This window comes from Lactuca virosa, chromosome 6 (genome assembly GCF_052849685.1).
Source record: "Lactuca virosa cultivar CGN04683 chromosome 6, Lactuca_virosa_CGN04683_v6, whole genome shotgun sequence".
Classification (NCBI taxonomy): domain Eukaryota; kingdom Viridiplantae; phylum Streptophyta; class Magnoliopsida; order Asterales; family Asteraceae; genus Lactuca; species Lactuca virosa.
Genome location: NC_136431.1, coordinates 259761735 through 259781760, shown reverse-complemented (window position 1 = coordinate 259781760; position 20026 = coordinate 259761735). Strand labels below are relative to the sequence as shown.

The window sequence follows — 20026 nt, the reverse complement described above, 5'->3', positions numbered from 1 at the left end:
CTAAATCACGACGTTCTTATAAAATTTAAAGCCCAACGAGTAAATTTATGGCATCAAAGTGTATACATTAGAGTCAGTTGTGTTTATACATGACTTGTATACGCCAAGAAATCATAGGAAAGTCTAGTGAGAACCATTCCATCGAGAGTTCATAGTTCCAAAACGTCAGGACCCTCGTATTAGTGGTACCCACCAAGTTAAAAAAAACACAGAAAACACCAGAGACGTTCATCTAGGGACACCAATGTGCTAACCAAACGACCCTCCCAAACTAACTTAACGCACGATTCTACGACGTCATCCTGTTTAGTCCGACTGAATCTATGTCATAGCAAACCCTTTTGTCTTAAATCATTCGAACGCAAAACTCTCGTCGCTCGTAACGACAAACTAGATGCAAACCTCGAAAATTCATTTCTCTTCGAAACCCGAAAGTATACATGTGAAGAGTATCATCCACAAAGAGATGGACAAAGTAAGAGAACAATCCAGAGAATTGTAGATACGTCGCGGGACACTCATCTACCCTTAGTGGAACTTTCTTGTAAGAACGAAGACCTTTCCAGCATCAAGGTTGTGCCGTTCGAAGCCCTCTATAGCTTTAAGTATAGATCCCCTCTATGCTGGGCTGAGGTGGGCAACACGCAACTAGTCAAGAGTTAAGTCCCTGACAGCACTCTCACGAGTCCTGAAATCATCCGGGAGACGACTGAAAAGATCGTACGAAAGGGGCTACACCGATGAGAGACAAAAACCATTGGAGTTCTAGAATGGTGACTGTGTCTCTTGAAGGTCTCACCCTGGAAAGGCCGGATACGCTGCGAAAGGAATAGAAAGTTAAATCCAAGATACGTTGGACCATCCGAGATCCTTACTAGGATCGGTCCAATAAAAGTACGAACTCCAGATACCTCGAGAACTTAGCAAATTCCATTCCGCCTCCCACGCATCGAATCTAAAGAAGTGTCTGACCGATGAGACACTTGCGATTCCCCTTGATTATATCGAGCTAAACATGAGTCTACACATCGTGTAGGAATTATTTGAACTCACGGATCGAGAAGTCAAGCGAACGAAATAAAGTCACATCCCGATAATGAAGTCCGTTGGAATGCCAAGCGGGAACTTGGAATCACTTGGGAGTACGAGAGTCCAATGACCCTTAAGTACCTCCATCTTTTCCAAGTCCATGAGTTATATCCTTATTATTGAATTTCGGGACGAAATTCCCTCTAACGGGGGGGATGATGTGACAACCCGAAACTTCTACCTGGTACATCTAGCCGGTTAAACTAAGTTAAACTCGTTTCCGTTAACTTCTAGCGCTGTTTAAGGGATCATTTTAGCGTCCTAAGCTTGAGTTTAACCAATGTCGAGATTAGGAATGAGTCTGCAAGTCGAATAGTAACGAAACCGGGCCATACACACCTCTAGGAGGAGTGTACGGCCGCACACATGGGTGTGCGGCCGCACACCCACCCCCTTGGCCACACACTCACTTTTGGGCAGCACTCTTACCCCTATATAAAGGGTATACCCCTTTCCTTTCATTCCTTTAATACCTTGGCAGCACACAACACCATTTCTCTCAAGCTTCTTCAACCACAAACCCTCCAAAGCTTCAAAAATGTGAGTAATCCATCCCTTAACTTGTTGTGCTTGAAGAACCACTTGATCTAGGCCTTGAATCATCAAAGTCCCATCATGTTCTTCATCTCTTTGAAGGAGTGCGGCCACACACCCACATAAGGTGGCCTCACACTCCTAAAAGGCCCTCCAAAGTGAGAGTTTGGCTTCCATCTTCGAATTAGACATGACCATATCCTTGCTACACCTTGGAAATGGCATTTTAGACACAAACTTTGAAGGGTGTACGGAAGCACACTCCTGTGTGCGGCATCACACTCCTGTGTGCGGTAGCACACACACATCCTAGGACCACAAACCCATTTCTAAGACCCTAAACTTGTACTATAACCTAGTATGGACCTAGGACACTTCATGGATGCAAGTATGGACCTTAAAACACCTTAAAGACACTTTCTAACACGAGTGTATGACCGCACACCCATTGGGCCGCACACACATGGCCGTACACACCTTTAAGGTGGCCATACACCTCCCTCATGCAATCTTTTAAGGTCCTAACACTTAGTGCAAGTAGTTCCAATTTCTTAGAGTGGTTCTCCATCACATCTAGTGGTGAAATACCATCATTTGACTCCTTTATGTGTCATTACTTGATAATTAGGATCAAATCGTGTTCAAGGCTTCACTTGAACATCCCGCATTTCGTATCGATCCTTCATTCAAATCGCCCGAGGTGAGTTCATACCCCTACATTTTTTCCGTGTTTTTTAACGTTTTCAGAGGGAGAATACAAACAAAAGCATAAGGAAACTTGTGCTTAAAATATATTATTTCGTTTAAGATAAATATATTTTTAGTATGCTTTTAACATGGAAAACAGTTTTTACCAAACGATTAAGAAATCAACTCGTAGAAACAGTTTTTTCAAAACTAGAGTAACGAATTTGTGAATCATATAGTAAAATGTATTATTTTATAAAGGATTCATGCAAATCATAAAAAGGATTTTCAGTATTATTACTTGTAAATTTGTTAGTCTAAGTTGGATACACGTCATTGGTAACACTCCCGCAAAATCAGAGTGTAGGACTAGCACTTGTGACCAAAATCTCTTGTAGGGAGAGTGTGACTGTTGTGTATAGATCTATACGGGACTGACAATCCCGCACCCCGCTGCTAGCTACAGTTGGACCGGTAGGTCTACGGGTGACAAAGTCATTTAGGATACCGGCCCCGTTACGTGCCTTACCCATTCAGTTATGGTCATGAAACTCAAAACCTAGATAACAGGAATTTACTTTTGTAATAATGAATCAAGTGAACTAACCTCAAAGTAATAACCGACAGATTACTGGAGGGTATTAATAATACCTTCAGGACTTAGTTCATCACGGTTTTCTTTTATTTAGTTTTATTTATGTAATAAGGCTAATATACCTCTCTGGGTGTAACCAGGGTTTTTAAAAGAAAAATGCTTTTATCGAAATAAGTATGGTAGATACTTGTACAACTCTGTTTAGAACGGATAATCAATCATCAACCTTTAGGGAAAATATAGGATTTACCCAGGATAACTCAGCTATTCAAAAACAGATTGTTTAACATGTAATCAATGGATATTCATATTCCTTCCACGACACCTTGGATTGTACATATCTTGTATGAATCTGGAAGTCATGGAAGGAATGGGTTTTTCAAACACGTTTTTCATAAGAAAATATAGGATTTTATTGAGGAACACTTTTTAGAAGGATTCGAAGAACACTTTTCCACCAAAACTAAATGCTTATGAACTCACCAGCTTTATGCTGATATTCTTTCAAAACTGCTTGTATTTTAGGGAATTAGTAGACAGGTACTTCCAGGAGTTCGGAGAAGTCGAAGCGTTAGAGTCGCGTCTTTCTATTTTACTTTTGACATGAATAAAACTATGTAGTAAACAATGTAAACCTTTTTCACATATGTATTCAATGTCTGGTTGTGTTTACTATGCTTGCTATGATACAATTGTTGTGATACTACGCATGACGTCCTCCGCCCCAGAACGTTTCCGCCGTTCCGGTTTTGGGGTGTGACAGATACCAACTTGTAACACCGTAAATTTTCAAACAAAAATTTTTATTCAAAAACCCAAATATCTCATTTCAAAATCACAATTTCCACAAACATCAAGTTATCAAAACACATGTCTCAAAAACTATTTATAACACAAATCCAGGATCCTCAAAAAATATATCTCCGACACAGGTATGTGTACAATCAAGCCTGCGCCTTCCCGTGATCCCGAGAAGTACCTGAAACACATAACACATGACACGGTAAGCACGAAGCTTAGTGAGTTCCCCAAAATACCACACATAGCTCATTCGCCACTCTAGGCTATGACTCAATAAGACCCTCCGGTCAATGTGTCTCCGGGGGACCCTCTGGTCCCAACTCAATAAGCTCATAATAACAATACTCAGCATAAATCACAAGACATGATGCAAAATATTAAGATACTCAGTTAAGCACAATAAACATCTCAATCACACGAAGGTACCACTCATGGTAAGTATAGTGAGAAGGCTCACCTCGTAAGCTAGCAAGTAAAAGTCTCGTACTCGGGAATCTCGAACTAGCCTCCTCCTAACACATTAGATACGAATCTCTAATCAATACTCCTCTCATACTCAATTACACCAAAGGTTGTTCTCTCATTCTCTCTAACTCTTGGAATGGGGTAAAAGACCATTTTACCCCTCCATGGTCTCCATTACATATGTTAACCAAACCCTAAAGTCAACAGAATTCAAACTCGAGTCAATAGTCCCAGTTTGACCTGACTTGCTGAGTGCACTCATGTGACTCGTCGAATCCAGTCGTTCCTCAGAAGTCCTTGTGAGGGTCCAGCTCGTCGAGTTAACCCCTAACTCGCCGAGTAACAGCATAACCAACTCATCGGGACAAACCCTAGCCGACTCGTCGAGTCGGCTCCTCGACTCGGCGAGTCCATTCGGACTCTTTTAACATTCAGAGGATTTCAAGGTAGAAAACCTTCCCAAACTCTAGATCTACACTCTCAAGGCTCATTTATCGTGTAAAGTCACAGACTTTACGTCCATACATGTCACTTAGGGCTTGAAATGCCAAAACACACCTTAAAAAGGGTTTTTCACACAGTAGCATTATTATGGCTAAATAAAGCAGGGACTTTTGGACTCTAGGGACCTCACATGGTCCAGATCTGAAGTTCAACCTTAACATGAACTCAAAACACTCTAGGTCCTCATATTAGATAGAAAAAGCCCTAAACTCCCAAAATCATGAGATCTACTCAACAAAATGAGAAAGGTGCAAGCTTTATACCTTTTCCAGAAGCTCTAAGGTGAAATAACCACTGATCTAGCAGCTCCTTCTCGTCTCTTGGCTTGGAATGCTTCTCTTCTCTTCAAAAGATGCACCAAACACTCAAGATTAGCTCAAAACTCTCTCTCTAAGCTCACAGGGCAATTAGGGTTTACTCTTAGGGAAGTATAGCTGCAAATGAGGCTATAAGTGCCCTTAAATAGGCCCCAAACCCGGGGATTTAGGGTTTCTCATCACAACGTCTACTCGGCGAGTCGGCTCTCGGACTCGTCAAGTAGGTCACTAATCCCACTTGGCGCATCGTGACTCTACTCGATGAGTTGTATTGTGCAGTTCATGAAACTTGGTCAATTTGCACATAATGCAAATAAATAGGAAAAAAAATAATGCATCAATCAAATGAATAAGATTTTTATAAAAGTTTACTATAAATTAATAAGTTGTCAATATCTGTAATCAAACAATGATTTCGTAATTAGTTTGTTGGTTCGTTCCTTTAATTGTGAGTAATCAGATGCCAAAATGATTTCCTAATCTAACCTCAATTACAAATTAGAACAATTATTGATTTGGTCAGTTCGTTGGTTCACTCCTTTAATGGAGTTAGCCATTGATCACACATACACACACACACACACACACACACACATATATATATATATATATATATATATATATATATATATATATATATATATATATATATATATATATATATATATATAGAGAGAGAGAGAGGCAGCTTCAATAAAAAATGCATAATTAGGTCAACATATGTTGGAACGAATTATCAAATGAAACGTGTTTATTTTTTTTATTCATAAGTAATGTATTGTAGAACTTATTTATGTAGTTACTTAAAATTGATGTGTTGTCATGCTTTCATTGGTTCCAACATGTATTGTGGTAATCATGTATTTTTCATAGAACCTCTCTCTCTCTCTCTCAATATATATATATATATATATATATATATATATATATATATATATATATATAGACTAAACTGCACAAATGGTCCCTATGGTTTGTTCAAAATTGCCACTTTGGTCCAAAAAAGTTTAGACTAGCACCAGAGGTCTAAAGTTTTCATTTTGTTGCTTGTTTGGTCCAATCTATTCTGATTTTTTTCAAAATGACGGATTTTCCCTGTTAATATGATTTTCTCTTTTTTCTTAATTGTTTTCCTGATTTTCAGATTTAAAAAAATAAAATTAAATCTCTCTCAATCTCTCTCTCTCTCTCTCTCTCATCCATGAATTTTTTTTCCGTGTCATCTCAAAATTCCCAATTCCCGTATCCTTTCCAACAGATCAAATGGATTTACTATGCAAATCCATCAAAACCCTCACTGTCAAACTCAATTCCCCAGCTCCTCCTCTTTCCCCTTGTTCTCACCAGCTCCATTTATACTCCTTCATATTCACCACCACCAATACTTTCCTCCAATGACGCTAATCAATTACACCCCCTTCCGCCTCCGACCACTTAGCTTCCCCCGCTTCAAGGTTCCAAATCGACATGGTCCAGACAAAGGAAAGAGTCTTCGCTGCCAAACCTAAAAAAGTTGTACTCTGGTGGGACCAAATATATATCTCTCTCTCTATCTCTCTCTCTCTCTCTCTCTCTCTCTCTCTTAACCGATCGATCGACATGGTCCAGACAAAGGAATGAGTCTTCAAGGTCCAAAATCAACATGGTATAGAGAATGGCGGTGACGGCTCTAGGGTTTTTTATAGTTCTTGAAAAATTCAAACGGCTGTGTGTGTATTTGTTTTCAGGTTCATGGGTGTGGTTTACAAATCCATATTTGTGTCAATTTCTGGATTTTGTATATGAGAAAGCTAGGGTTTTACAAATCCGGTAATTAGTGCTTTTGATTTTACAAATCTTGTAATCATGTGTTCTTGCGGGTTTACAAATTTGATGGTTATTCTTGCTTTAGAAATCTGATTGTTCAGGTGTTATGGAGTGTTTGTGTGTTTAAGAATAATCAAGACTGGTTGTTGTATGTGTGTGTTTGTGTTAGAATTTGGTTCAAATCTTCATCTGTCCATATCTTCATCTTTGTATATATGTGTATAAATTAATAAGAGAGATAGATGGTGAGAGTTTACAAATATGATAATTTTGAGTTTGAGTTGCAGATCTGGAAAATATTGTTTGAGTTCATCATATGGTAGTGTCCAGTTGTGGTGGAAGCGGCGGTGACGGATGGTGGAAGCGACGGTGACCGGTGGTGCAATGGTGTTGACTGGTGGTGTGGTGGTGGTCTTTTATAGTAAGCATTTTAAGAGAGGGAGAAAAACGAGTAGTAGGATGGGTTTTAGTTTTGTTTTATTTGTGGAGTTTTGTCTTTTATTTTTAATTGGTTTTTAATAGTTGTAATAAAAAATAGAAAATAAAATAATAAATGGTAAAATCGTCATTATAAAAAAGTTCAAAGCAAATTGGATCAAAGTTGCAACAAAATGAAAAGTTTGGACCTCTAGTGCTAGTCAAAACTTTTTTGGACCAAAGTGGCAATTTTCAGCTAACCACAGGGACCATTTGTGCAGTTTTGTCATATATATATATATATATATATATATATATATATATATATATATATATATATATATATATATAGGGTTGGGTTCATTTGAGACTACCTATATTTTGTGAGACATGAGGACCAAATCTTAGCCCTTGATCAAAATTGATATGTGGTTTAGATTTAATAAAAAAAAAACAAAATACTGGCGGTGGCAGTTTGTGTAAATAACACAAACTTTGTAATTAACTAGAAAACACGGAGGGATAGAAACGTAACCTGCCACATTCACAAACGCATTCATATGATTTTCATTTCCCAAAACCCTTTCATCAATCGGAAACCCTTCCATCACAAATTTGTTTCAGATTAACCCTAAATCGATTGCAAAGTCGAGCTCTTTATTCTAATTCTAGCTCGAATTCATCCTTTGATTCATACTCGAAACAAATCCTAACTGATTCACGTAGCCAAAAACGATCAGAAAACCCTCGATCAATCTCGATTATCAACAAATTCTTATTCCTTCAAATTCACAACTTCAACCTTCTTATTCAATCTCGATTATCAACCATTCCTTCACAAAACAGGTATTAATTCAAGCTATTCAAATTTCGGATTGTGTAATTGAACCGATGAATAATTTGGGTTGTACAGATTCTAAGTCGAATAACCCTAGTATATCAAATCAAAACCATAAATCATATCCTCACTGTTAACCATTCTCCCAATTGAAGCAAAGTGAATCAAATAGAGTTAATTTCGGTTTATTGTTTACAAAAACTGAAGATCAAACCTAGAAGATCGCTAAGGAATCAAAATCATATATACAGGTTCTTTCTTTCCTTAATCTATCATCCTTTAAATTCACATAAACCCTATCCTTCTAAATAGAAGGAATCGACGACCATTCAAAATCATAAACCTTAATTATGTTATTCAGATTGTTTCATTCTAGTTTTAAGAATCGACTTTAGAACTCATACCCATCAAAGGCTTTGATTTCACCTTTCAACAATGTCTTGTTCGAGAGAATCAGATTCCAATTCCCCTTCTCAATATAAAAGATGAATCACCAATGTCATTATATGAAGTAGATAGATTGATTAAAATAGCATGTACTGAAGTCTAGTCTAAAGAACCAAAGAGAAGTAATTAATTCAAAAAGAAAGGAAATAAAGCTATTTTCCAACAAAAACTCAATCTTTAGCTTTCAAAACAATATTCTACTAGTTCTGATTTTGTATAGTACAATATCTAATCATTCTGTTTTGTTTTGTATATGAGCTTCTAGTATACTTTTATAGTAATTCTGAGTTTTGTATACTAGAGTTAGTATTCTATCCATTCTAAGTTTGATGATGAATTGCTAAAAATCGAAATTATTGATGAGTTTTTCATTGATTCTTGTTGATATTTATTTTATAATAGAAAAAATTGATGAATAATTGCTGAAAATCGATCAGGTACGATAATCCTTTGATAATATAGAATTGATGATGAGTTGTTGAAAATAAATGTTGAAATCTAGAAATTCTTTATCAGTGTATGTAATAGAGAAAATGATCATGAATTGTTAAACATTGATGTTTAGTACAATATTCTAGTCATTTTGATTTTGTATAACATATTATTCTAATCATTTTGATTTGTGTAGTAAAAGTTTCTAGTTTTTTGGTTTTGTGTATTAGCTTCTAGTATAATATTCTAGTCCTTCTGGTTTTGTATATAAGAGTTAGTATGGTAGTCATTCTCATTTTTATGATGAATTGATGAAATCGATTGATTATGAGTTGTTGATAATCCTTATGTAATAGCAAAATTTATGATAAATAGCTGAAAATCGATCATTGTTTTTAATCCTTTATTAATAGCAAAAAATTTTGATGATGAATTACTGAAAATCGATGTTCTAATATGAGATTATAAAAAATCGATGTCTAAAATCAGTTATTTATGATAATCCTTCAGTAATAGAGAAATTGATGATGAATTGTTGAAAACCGATGTAATCTCAAAATTACTTATAGATGTCTGTAATAGAGAAAGTGAAGATGAATTGTTAAACATTGATGTTTAGTACAATATTCTAGTCATTCTGATTTTGTATAGTATATTATTCTTTTAATTTTGATTTGTGTAGTAAAATATGTAATTTTATTTTGTATATTAACTTCTAGTATAATATTCTAGCCATTCTGTTTTGTATATTAACTTCTAGTATAATATTTTAGCCATTCTGTTTAGTATCATGCTCATTCCCATTTATTATCACATTACAAGGTTCAAGGTACATATTGCTTATACTAGTTAGGAAATGAAACTATGTTGCTATAATGAGTAAGAAGTAAAGTACATTGTTTATAGTAGTAGAAAGATTAAAGTATGTTGCTATTTTCCGTAATTCTAGATATTCTGATATGACATGCTTTTGGTTCATAATTGATATTCTACCATTCTGATATGATATATCGTATGGTACTTCATAACTTATTATTCAACTGAATATTATTATTTCATTTAATAAGTTATACTTATAATTTTAGTGTCTTATTGTTTTTTAGGAACATGAAGAAATGTTTGAAAAGGTCTTCTAGAAAGTTTTTGTAGAAAAAGAGAATATGGAAGAAATTGTTTTTAATTGTACATCGATGTTTCCAAATGAAAATAGAACATGGAATTGGCAAAACAGTTCAATGAATTATTTTCGAGTACAATTTTTTGAAGTACCAATAAGCCAGAAAGTGAATAAGCGCACGTTGGAATTGTAGAAACCCAAAATCAAGGGACAGAGGAAAGGATTGAAACCGAAGATAGTGAAATGGAGGATAATGATCAAAATGCTTAAAATCAACATATATGGATACATTTGTGAAATTAAATAGGAAACTCACTTTGGAGCATTTTTTTTGTCAAATTCTAATTTAGATGTCGAAAGGATATATACATCATGTAATTAGATGTACACAACATTGTTCAATTTATTCTAGTATGAAAAGATGATAATATATATAGAGAGAACATTGTGCAAACTATTCCTTGAAAATATTGTTCATTGTTAAAGATTTCCTTGTGCAAACTATTCTAATTAAATAATGTTTATGTTTTTAATAGAATAATTTGATTAATTACTTGAAAATAATATGTATATTCTACTAGAATAATATTATATGTTATCTATTTTCAAAAGTTATATGCATAATCTTCTAATATAATAATGGTGTAGGATATTCTAACTTATATGTTGAATATTCTAATAGAATAATGCTTAATTAAATTTAGGCTTGTTTAAAACTCTTTGATATGTTATTATTCTAGTAATTCTAAATATTCAATATTTAATATTATGTTGTTAAGATGTAATATTCTGAAATTGTGTGCAATATTCTGAAGTAATGTGAAATATTCTGAAATTAGGTGTCATATTATAATATTAGACATTATGATTTTGTTGGAAACAACTTGCTTCAAACTTTTTGTTAAATAATATGTAATACATGATTTTATACATTTTGCTTTTCGTTCGAAACAATTTGTTTTGAACCTCTTTGTAAAGTATTGTGATAGCACTTGATTAATAATGAGGTAATGTAAAATATTCTAAAATTATGTGTCATATTCTAAAATTGTGTGTCATATTCTGATTTTAGAATATGTAATATGATAGAATTAAGAGTTAATGTTACACGAATGTTGTTAGTTTAATTATTAATGTGTTGTTTATAAAGGCATATTTTTCATAATATTTTTGAATCTTGAGTATGTATATTAATTTTGTTTATATACATGAAGTGATTAAATGGAAAAATCAAAAGCCAAAAGTCGATGAAACTAAAACAAAGAATCTCAATAATTAGAAAACCATTGATATTTTGAAAACAAAATTTCAACATAGTATCATAAATCTTCATCATATGGTTACCTTGTTAGACAAAGGGATGAATATGAATCTCAAAAACTCTTCTCAAGTTATAGTTAGATACCAATGCACTAACAACCATAAAAAGTCTATTACATGTTTGTGACATATAAAATCTATTACATATCCATGAATCTCGATACTTATAGTTGAAAAAGTCTAGCTTCAAACATTCAAGTTCCTTTTAACTTCTGGTATCCAAAAGAAATAACCATCAGGTCAAATGATTTGTTTGCAAGAGTCATATTGTGCTGCAACCTTGTCACTTACAACTACAAAAAACAATATACCACCACATTAACATATAATAAAAATAATGTGCATTCATATGACTTTAATCATAAATGTATGTTCAATATTCTATAAAAAAATATACGGTAACATGAACTAATCAGCAACACGATGTTGATAATTGGAATTAATAAATCTATGATCAATATTCTATAAGAATAACTGAATAATTGATATTGGTAACAAAATTACCTTGGGTTTCCGATTGATTTTCCTCATGATGGAGAATATCTGAATCACCAATACTTAACATAAAACACTAAACATAGTATTGTTCTAATTATGAAGATATGTAGTGCTATATATATTTAAACAAATTTATGCTAAAAAAACATCTTAAATCTTTTTTTGTTTGAAATAAAAAAACCATTTCATTGTATTAAAGAGTTGGTTTCTATAGAAAACCAGATAAAAGAAAAATGTATAACATTAAACACAGTAACGATGTCAATTATTATTGAAACAGAGTCATAAATTCTACTTCGTGGTGTAATGTTCTAGTTTGTAGCATAATATTCTAGTTATGGTTAATACTATAAGATATATTTAACATATGGTATAATGTCAACATTATGGTTCAGTCAGGTTTTAATGAATAGAGTAAAAAATTACATGACAAGGAGGATTATGACTAACCTGAACCTGTTCTACTTCATGCAAAACTAGTCAATGCATCTTTTACTTAACATGCAACTGACAAGGAGGACTATGACTAACCTGAACCTTTCACTAAGATATTACATGTTCTTTAATCTCAACATATGTCGTAAGAACTTCTAATTTGAAACATTCAAGTTCCTTTCAAGCTAAGCTTCATTAACTAAATTTCTCTGCAACAAAAATGAATGAACATTTCAGAATAGACATGGATTAAAATAAATACTATGTTTTTACAACTGATTCAAACTTCAGATGGATTAAGATTTACAAAATTATATTCATAACATTTCAATGATAGAATTAAGTTAGTCTAATCAGAATAATATACACTAGTAGAGAATCACATCATGTAATAACATATCACTGATGGTGTGTATCCAATGGATATAATCAGAACAATATACATTCTTATGAAATTAATCATAAAATAACTCATTGTTAACATATACTAGCTTTAGAAGAACAATAATTTATTTAATAGCATCTAATATTTTTTTAGTACAACCCATTTCCTACAGGTTAACAAGAGCATATTGAAAAAAAGTGTGGTAAAATACATCTCTAACCATCTGTGTTTAAAGAAAACGATATACTTTAACAAAACTAAGGTAAATTTAATAAGATTAGTCAATATTGAATTATTTTACTCCAATCCTAACTCATATTTTGAAAGTATACTCATTCTTAAATAAGAGTTTATTTATGGGAAGGAGGGGGTGATACATCAGAATCTTTATTCATTCAGGACTTTCATCAAACAGGTAGAATGCATATATAGTTTAAGAGAATTTTCTCAAGAACAATAATTGATTTCAATCAATCAATATGATGTTTGATTGCTGAAATCACAAATCACACATATATGAATTGGAGAAATCACTAGTAGCTTGATGATTCAATCAGTTCATGTTACAAGGTTAACAATTGAACATGTTAGATGCAAGTAACAATGAAAGCGATGAAAATACAAGGAAGAAAACTCAAACCTTGATCAATTGATGAAATCGTGATGTAGAATACAAATCACAGTTTGAAAGATCGTTAGCAATTGTTGAAGATGAAGATAAACATAAATCAACTGAACACTTGAACCTCTATCTTGGATGAAATCGGTCATCATAGAGCCAAAATCAGTAACAATCTTGTAATTAATTGTTGGTCTCGATAGATGAACATAAACCTCAATCACTCAGATTATCAATTGCAGATGCAGAAGAATGAAGAACATGAACTCGTGAAACTCAGAAATCGCGAGTTTAAAAGCTATTATTTAGCATTGTTTAATCAATGTCCAACTCAAACTAATTATCGGTTGAAAGAATAGAAGATTTAAGGAGATAGAAGATCGATCAGATTGAATTGAAGAACAAGGAATGTTGATCCAGCGAATATCTTGGTAGAAGAATCAAAGCAGATGATTTCTTGATGACGTGAAGATAACACTAACATTATATCAGATCTGATCATATTAAATTTTACCTAGAGACTAATCTACCCCTCATTAACTAATCAATTAGATTAATTAGGGTTAATCACGTTTTTTTATTAGCCACAATATCCGTTTTGATCAAAGGCCAAGATTTGGTCCCCATGTCTCACAAAATATAGGTGGTCTCAAATGAACCTCTACATATATATATATATATATATATATATATATATATATATATATAAGTGTCGGTGTATGTTTCCACTGATATTTTCAATCTTTCTAATCCTTCTAGTTTGTAAATTGATATTTTCCACCCATATACTTTGTAAACTGTTATTTTTTTTACTTTCTTTACTTTGGACTATCTAAAATGTTACTTTCACCTCAATACTTTATAAAATGTCATTTTTACCTCGTTTAAACTTTCTAAAATATCACTTTCACCCACTATTTTATAAACTTTTTTATTTACTCGCATGTGTGATTATAAAACAACTTATAAAAACTTCTTAAATAAGTCCATAACTAAGGGGTTGTTTGGGATTGCTTATTTAAAACACCTTATGCTTTTTAATATAAGTGTTTATTAGCTTATCTGGTGTCAAAACAGAGTTTTACAAAAAGTGTTTGGTTTAGTTTATCCGATAACAAAACGTAATAAGTTAATAAATTAATTTATAGTGTTTGACAACTAGTGCTTACGTGTGTAATTTGGAAATAACTTATCTAAAACTCATTAAATAAGTTAATAAGTAATGAGTAATTAACTTATAAGAAAGTCCTTATTTAAGTCAATAAGTGCTTATTAATTATTTTTATCCAAACACTCAAAACTCATTTTTCCCGATGCTGAACTGCAATAAGTCAATAAGCACCTTAAATAAACAATCTCAAACACCGTGAATACCAAAGGGCTTCTAGCCCAGTGGTATCAGGTGGTGCCCTCCCTCTTTGAGGTCGAGGGTTCAAGTCCCGTCGTGGACATAGATGGAGTTAGGTGTTACTAGTTTAGGAGTAGATTAGATTTGCCAATTAAAAAAAAACACCCTAAGAAGTGACTTATCAAAAACTTTTTAAGTCAATAAATGAGTCAACACTAAAAAATCATTTTACCGGTAGCAAACCGAACTAAATAAATAAAAACCTTAGATAAACAATCACAAACCCCCCTAAAAAAAACAAATTTGTTACTAAAAACTTGAATAAAAAGATCATTTCATAGGACTCGCTAGAAAGTAAAAATGCTGATCCATTCAAACAAAGCTGATCCATTCAAACAAATTAACAAAAATTAGTTCGACACGTGCAACAAATTAACCGTTTTAAACTGAAAAATCTAAACAAAAAATAAATTAAACAATGCAAAAACGCTATTATAAAATTCTTAAAAAAACAAACAAACAAACGTTTAAGTTTTATAGAGCATATAATAATTTATGAAAGATAACTTGTCATGTTTAAGACTTGTACGTTACAAGCAGACAAGGCGTGCAGTGGAGGAGGACGACGGACGGAAGGATCTAGTAAACGCTGTTTGACCAAATTTTCTTCTTCTGGCTTACATTAACGACAAACCACGGTAGAGAAGAATGGTAGTATCGTAATTAAATCAATATTTTTGGGCATTTATATGTCTTAATGGTCAGATCTTTAATTTAATGTTCGGCGGCGTCGTTTTTGTTGTTGTGTTTCATCTTCCCCTTCCCCTCTTCATTAATTCGATAAGGTCCCTTGCTATATATATAAGGCCTCAGTTTTTTCTTCACACAGGAAAATTCAGAATCTATACATACAAATTCCTGTATCTATACGTAAATATATATATATATATATATATATATATATATATATTATAAATCTATATATACACGATATACCCATCTGTATATATATACAGACACATATCTGTTCTTTTTAGAGAGAGAAAGAGAGAAGGGAATGAGAACAAGGCGTGGGATTTCTTATCCCAAGGTGAATAACATATGTTGTGAGAAGAGAAGAAGAGATGGCAATTTTCCGGGTGAGAAGATGATACAGAGCCGGAAAAGGTTCAAGTCGTCGTCGGGGACACCGGTGGTGACTCTTTCCGGCCAGTGTGATTTTCTTGATACGCTTCCAGACGACATCGTTTTGTTTATACTTGCAAAGCTTGGTGCCACCGCCGGTTGTCCCTCCGATTTTGTGAGCGTTTTATCAACGTAAGGATCCGGATTTGGGATTTTGTAACTTTTTCTACAGTTTCCATTTTTATGTCTGAAAAAGGATCCGATTATTACGACAATTTTGTTAATTTGTTACTGATTTTGTTTGTGTTTGTTGAACAGATGCAAAAGGTTAAACGCGTTAGGTGTTCACTCTCTTGTGTTATCAAAAGCATCTCCGAAAGCGTTCGCTTTTAAATCTGAAAACTGGTCGGAATCTGCTCACCGGTTTCTTAAACAGTGCTCAGATGCCGGAAATGTTGAAGCTTGTTACACACTTGGCATGGTTAGTTTAATTTTTATGGTTTATACGTGTTGATTGACATTCTATTTGGGAGCATTAATTAAACTGACATGAATTTTATTTTGTTTGACACAGATTCGGTTTTACTGTTTGCAAAATCGAGGAAGCGGAGCGTCTCTAATGGCTAAGGCGGCGATTAATTCTCACGCTCCGGCGTTATACGCACTTGCTGTGATTCAGTTCAACGGTAGCGGAGGTTCAAAAACTGACAAGGACTTACGCGCCGGTGTAGCTCTTTGCGCCCGTGCGGCGTTTCTTGGCCACATCGACGCGCTCCGGGAACTCGGACATTGTCTCCAAGAGGGTTACGGCGTACGTCAGAACATTGTCGAAGGCCGGCGGTTTTTGGTTCAAGCCAACGCCCGTGAACTTGCAGCAGTACTTTCAACAACTCCATCGGCGTTGATGTCCGGTAACTGGCTGACATGGAACCCGCTACCTCACCTCCGCCATGGAAACGTCGTGGGTCCTGGGTGTCCTTTACTTAGCGATTTCGGATGTAACGTGCCTGCACCGGAACCTCATCCATCCAACCGATTTCTTACAGATTGGTTTTCCGATAAGGTACTTGCTCCGGGACTTCGTTTATGCTCTCATGCCGGTTGTGGTCGGCCGGAGACTAGAAAACATGAGTTCCGGCGATGTTCAGTCTGCGGAGCTGTTAACTACTGTTCTCGAGCGTGTCAAGCACTCGACTGGAGGATGCGTCACAAGATGGAGTGTAGACAGGCTGAAAGGTGGGTCAATGACGGCGACGGTGAAGACAACGGCAATGTTAACGACGGTGATGGAATGGTTGTCGAGAGTTGAAACGTTCGCCGGAGATACTGAACTTGACGGTAACGATAACGGTACCGGTGATTATAACGGCAGTTGAAGCAAAGTTTTGTTGGGGATAGTTTTGGAATTTCAAAAATATGCTGTCTTTTGACGTTTGCCGGAATCTCGACGTTAGTAAGAGAAGTTCAGAGAAGTTTGAAGTTAGTTCTCCTTTTTTTTTTTTCTTTTTTTTTCTAAGGTTAGCAATTTTTGTACAATATATTTTACCTATATTTTAATATAGCTGCCTTTTTTAATTATAAATCTAAAAATGAAAATACTTATTCAAATTTACGTTTATAATCCCTTTAATAAAAAAAAGTGAAATTGTTTCGTAATTTTCATTTTTTTTTGTCTAAAACTAAAAAAAAACGAAGATGATATTGGATTTAAAAAGAAATTATTTGTGGTTTTATTAAAATTGGGTCAATGTATTATTTATGTAATGAAGTTTTTGTTTCTTTCTCCAGATAATTGCAACTAAGTATAGTTTTTATTATTTTAAAACATTCTTTATAAATTTGGTTACATATTTTTCTTTAAAGAAACAAAAGAATGTCATGTCTTTTTAGGCCAGAGAGTATACATTTGTCGCACCTCTTCAACATGTTCTTATTTGGAAGGGATGAGTTGCCACAACTTTAATAAATTAAAATTTAACATTTTTTTAAATATTTTTTAATTGTTAGAAATTAAAATAATATTAATAATAAATAAATAAGTCTTACAACCCTACAAACTTCAAAACATAAACAAAAAACATACAAACATAAATACTTTTTTCACTTAAAAAAAAATAAAAACCTCATAGCTACTATAATATGAATAACAATTTCATCCGAAAATTGGTCTCCTATATTATCGACCGGTTCTACGTTAAGATCAATATCAATGTAGTCAACGATCCAAATAATCGTGCATGAGGCATTTGTTTGAAAAGTCATCGAAAAAATAGCCTTGAAAAATCATGTGTTCATCAAAATAATCGTGCATGGGGCATTCGTTTTCTTTGCCTCATATTTTCGATATTGGTCATGTACAGATGTCACGACGTGGTGGCATGTTTGCCACAACATGATGACCGGTCTGGTTACGACTGCTTTGTCGTGAAGCTACCACGACGTGGGTAATGGGTGACCATGATGTGGAGGTCAGTGGACGTTGACTTTGACCGTTGTCTTTTTTACCTAGGTTACTTTTGTCAGATTGATAGTTTTAGAGTGTAGACTAATGTTTGACCTTGAGTGTTTCGATAGGTGCGTTGTAGCATCGGTTTCACGACTTTACGAGTTGTGATTGTTTTGACTTCGAGTGGAAGGTGACTTTTCTCACTATACTATGTAGGATGCTAGTTATCTTTTTGACTTGCATTTATGTTGGTGGGGCCTATTACATATGATGAGCGGGGAACGATATGTGAGTTGGGAGGGTCTGTTATGGTAATTGGGCGGGGTCCGTACGATTATGTGGGTTTTTAGGGAACTCACTAAGCTTGTTGCTTACGGTTTTATCTTTAAATGTTTCAGGTAGTTCTGGTTCCAATGGAAATGGTTCGACTTGATCGCACTGCATCAACTGAAGTTTTATTTCGCACTACCTTTTTATGACTCACTGTGATGTTTGATAATACATTACACTTTGATTGTCTTTTGGAACAAATGAATGAATGTGTTGGGTTGTTTAAAAATAAAATTTTTACTTTGTTTGTTTGGGACGTTACACTACCGAGTTGCGCTATCTGAGGATGAGGCACGGTGTACACCGAGTCTACCTACGTGATGTCGAGCTCGATGCCGAGTCCACTCCCTACAACCTAATTATCAAACTTAACTTTTAGATTTTATGTTTACCCTTCATAAATTTTAAAATATTATATCTGTCCAAAAAAAATTATAATATTTTTAATAGCCTTATAATCATTTTTTATATCTTAGACTTATTATACTTAGAAAAATGTCCATATTCTCCTTTGATTTAAACTTATGGAACATATATTATTAAATTGTTGGGATGTCTTCTAGACAAACATATTGCAGCATCTTCAACCATCTTTTTGTAATGTATGCATTGATTGCTCAGTTTTGTTATTGATTTTTGTCATGTTGTAGATGAATTTTTTTAGACATAACCCTTGATATTATGATGTTTAAGAATTGAATATATGATATTTTGGTATTTAAGAATGTCATATGATGTTTTGATGATTAAAAATGACATGATATGTTAGACGCATTTTATGCACCTTTTTAGCATGTTTAGTATTTGTCTCTTGCATTGCATTATACCGATATACCACATATTTTATTTGCATATGAGACATTTTTTTGGTGGTTTTCATTTCCACACTTTTGGTGTCACTGGAGGTTGTTTTGGAGGTTGGAGATGATCGAAGATTCTTTTCCCTTTCATTATCATCCATGCTAATGTTATCTAATCATCTGGTGAATACTATCACATGATGCTAAAATTAGACAGTTTTTCGATCATATGATTCCCCCTATTACGGTTAGACTCAGACGAGAGCTGCGCAATAGAGCCGAATCACACTTTCTAAAACTATTCAATTATGGAATCATATAACCTATGCACCCATCATAAAATTAATAACATGCGTTTCTTAGATTTATATTTTAACGTGTTTTTATCTAATGTTTATAAAACTATATCATTATCTAGTTTGCTCGTAAGTTATAAGGAGAGACTTACCAATTCTTAGCGGTGGATTTTGGTTATTGTCACTCGGGTCGATGAAAAACGCTATGCCTTGAGAATTATTCCTTCGATTTGCTAATCTTGAGGATTCTTTTTTGAAGTGGACCACTTCCCCACATTCATAACAATTACGGTTCCTTCCAATACCAATTCCTTGGGTAATGGCGAGGGTCGGACTCCTACAAGACTTATATGTGTGACCCTTCTTACTGAATTT

General features: G+C 34.0%; 1 protein-coding gene across 3 annotated transcripts; it reads left to right on the top strand.

Moving 5' to 3' along the window:
* The first annotated feature begins 15547 nt into the window (after window positions 1-15547).
* On the top strand, window positions 15548-18760 carry LOC145119940 (F-box protein At1g67340-like). 3 transcript variants are annotated; one of them, XR_013714054.1, is made up of 6 exons: window positions 15548-15971; window positions 16098-16260; window positions 16354-17258; window positions 18140-18247; window positions 18354-18415; window positions 18624-18760. XR_013714054.1 is itself a non-coding variant. In XM_079055708.1 (3 exons), the coding sequence occupies exons 1-3, from the start codon at window positions 15712-15714 to the stop codon at window positions 17086-17088; spliced, it is 1158 nt and encodes a 385-aa protein (XP_078911834.1). In that variant the 5' UTR covers window positions 15548-15711; the 3' UTR covers window positions 17089-17391. The 3 variants fall into 3 exon arrangements, 1 of the variants encoding a protein (XP_078911834.1); XR_013714053.1 differs by lacking the exon at window positions 18624-18760 and having other exon boundaries at window positions 18140-18523; XM_079055708.1 differs by lacking the exons at window positions 18140-18247; window positions 18354-18415; window positions 18624-18760 and having other exon boundaries at window positions 16354-17391.
* The last annotated feature ends 1266 nt before the right edge of the window (window positions 18761-20026 follow it).

Bases quoted from the DNA above. Each gene is read 5' to 3' on its own strand.
- LOC145119940 (XM_079055708.1), top strand. From the start codon at position 15,712: ATGAGAACAAGGCGTGGGATTTCTTATCCCAAGGTGAATAACATATGT. The intron at 15,972-16,097 runs GTAAGGATCCGG...TTTGTTGAACAG, and splicing joins TTTGTGAGCGTTTTATCAAC to ATGCAAAAGGTTAAACGCGT. The intron at 16,261-16,353 runs GTTAGTTTAATT...TGTTTGACACAG, and splicing joins CTTGTTACACACTTGGCATG to ATTCGGTTTTACTGTTTGCA.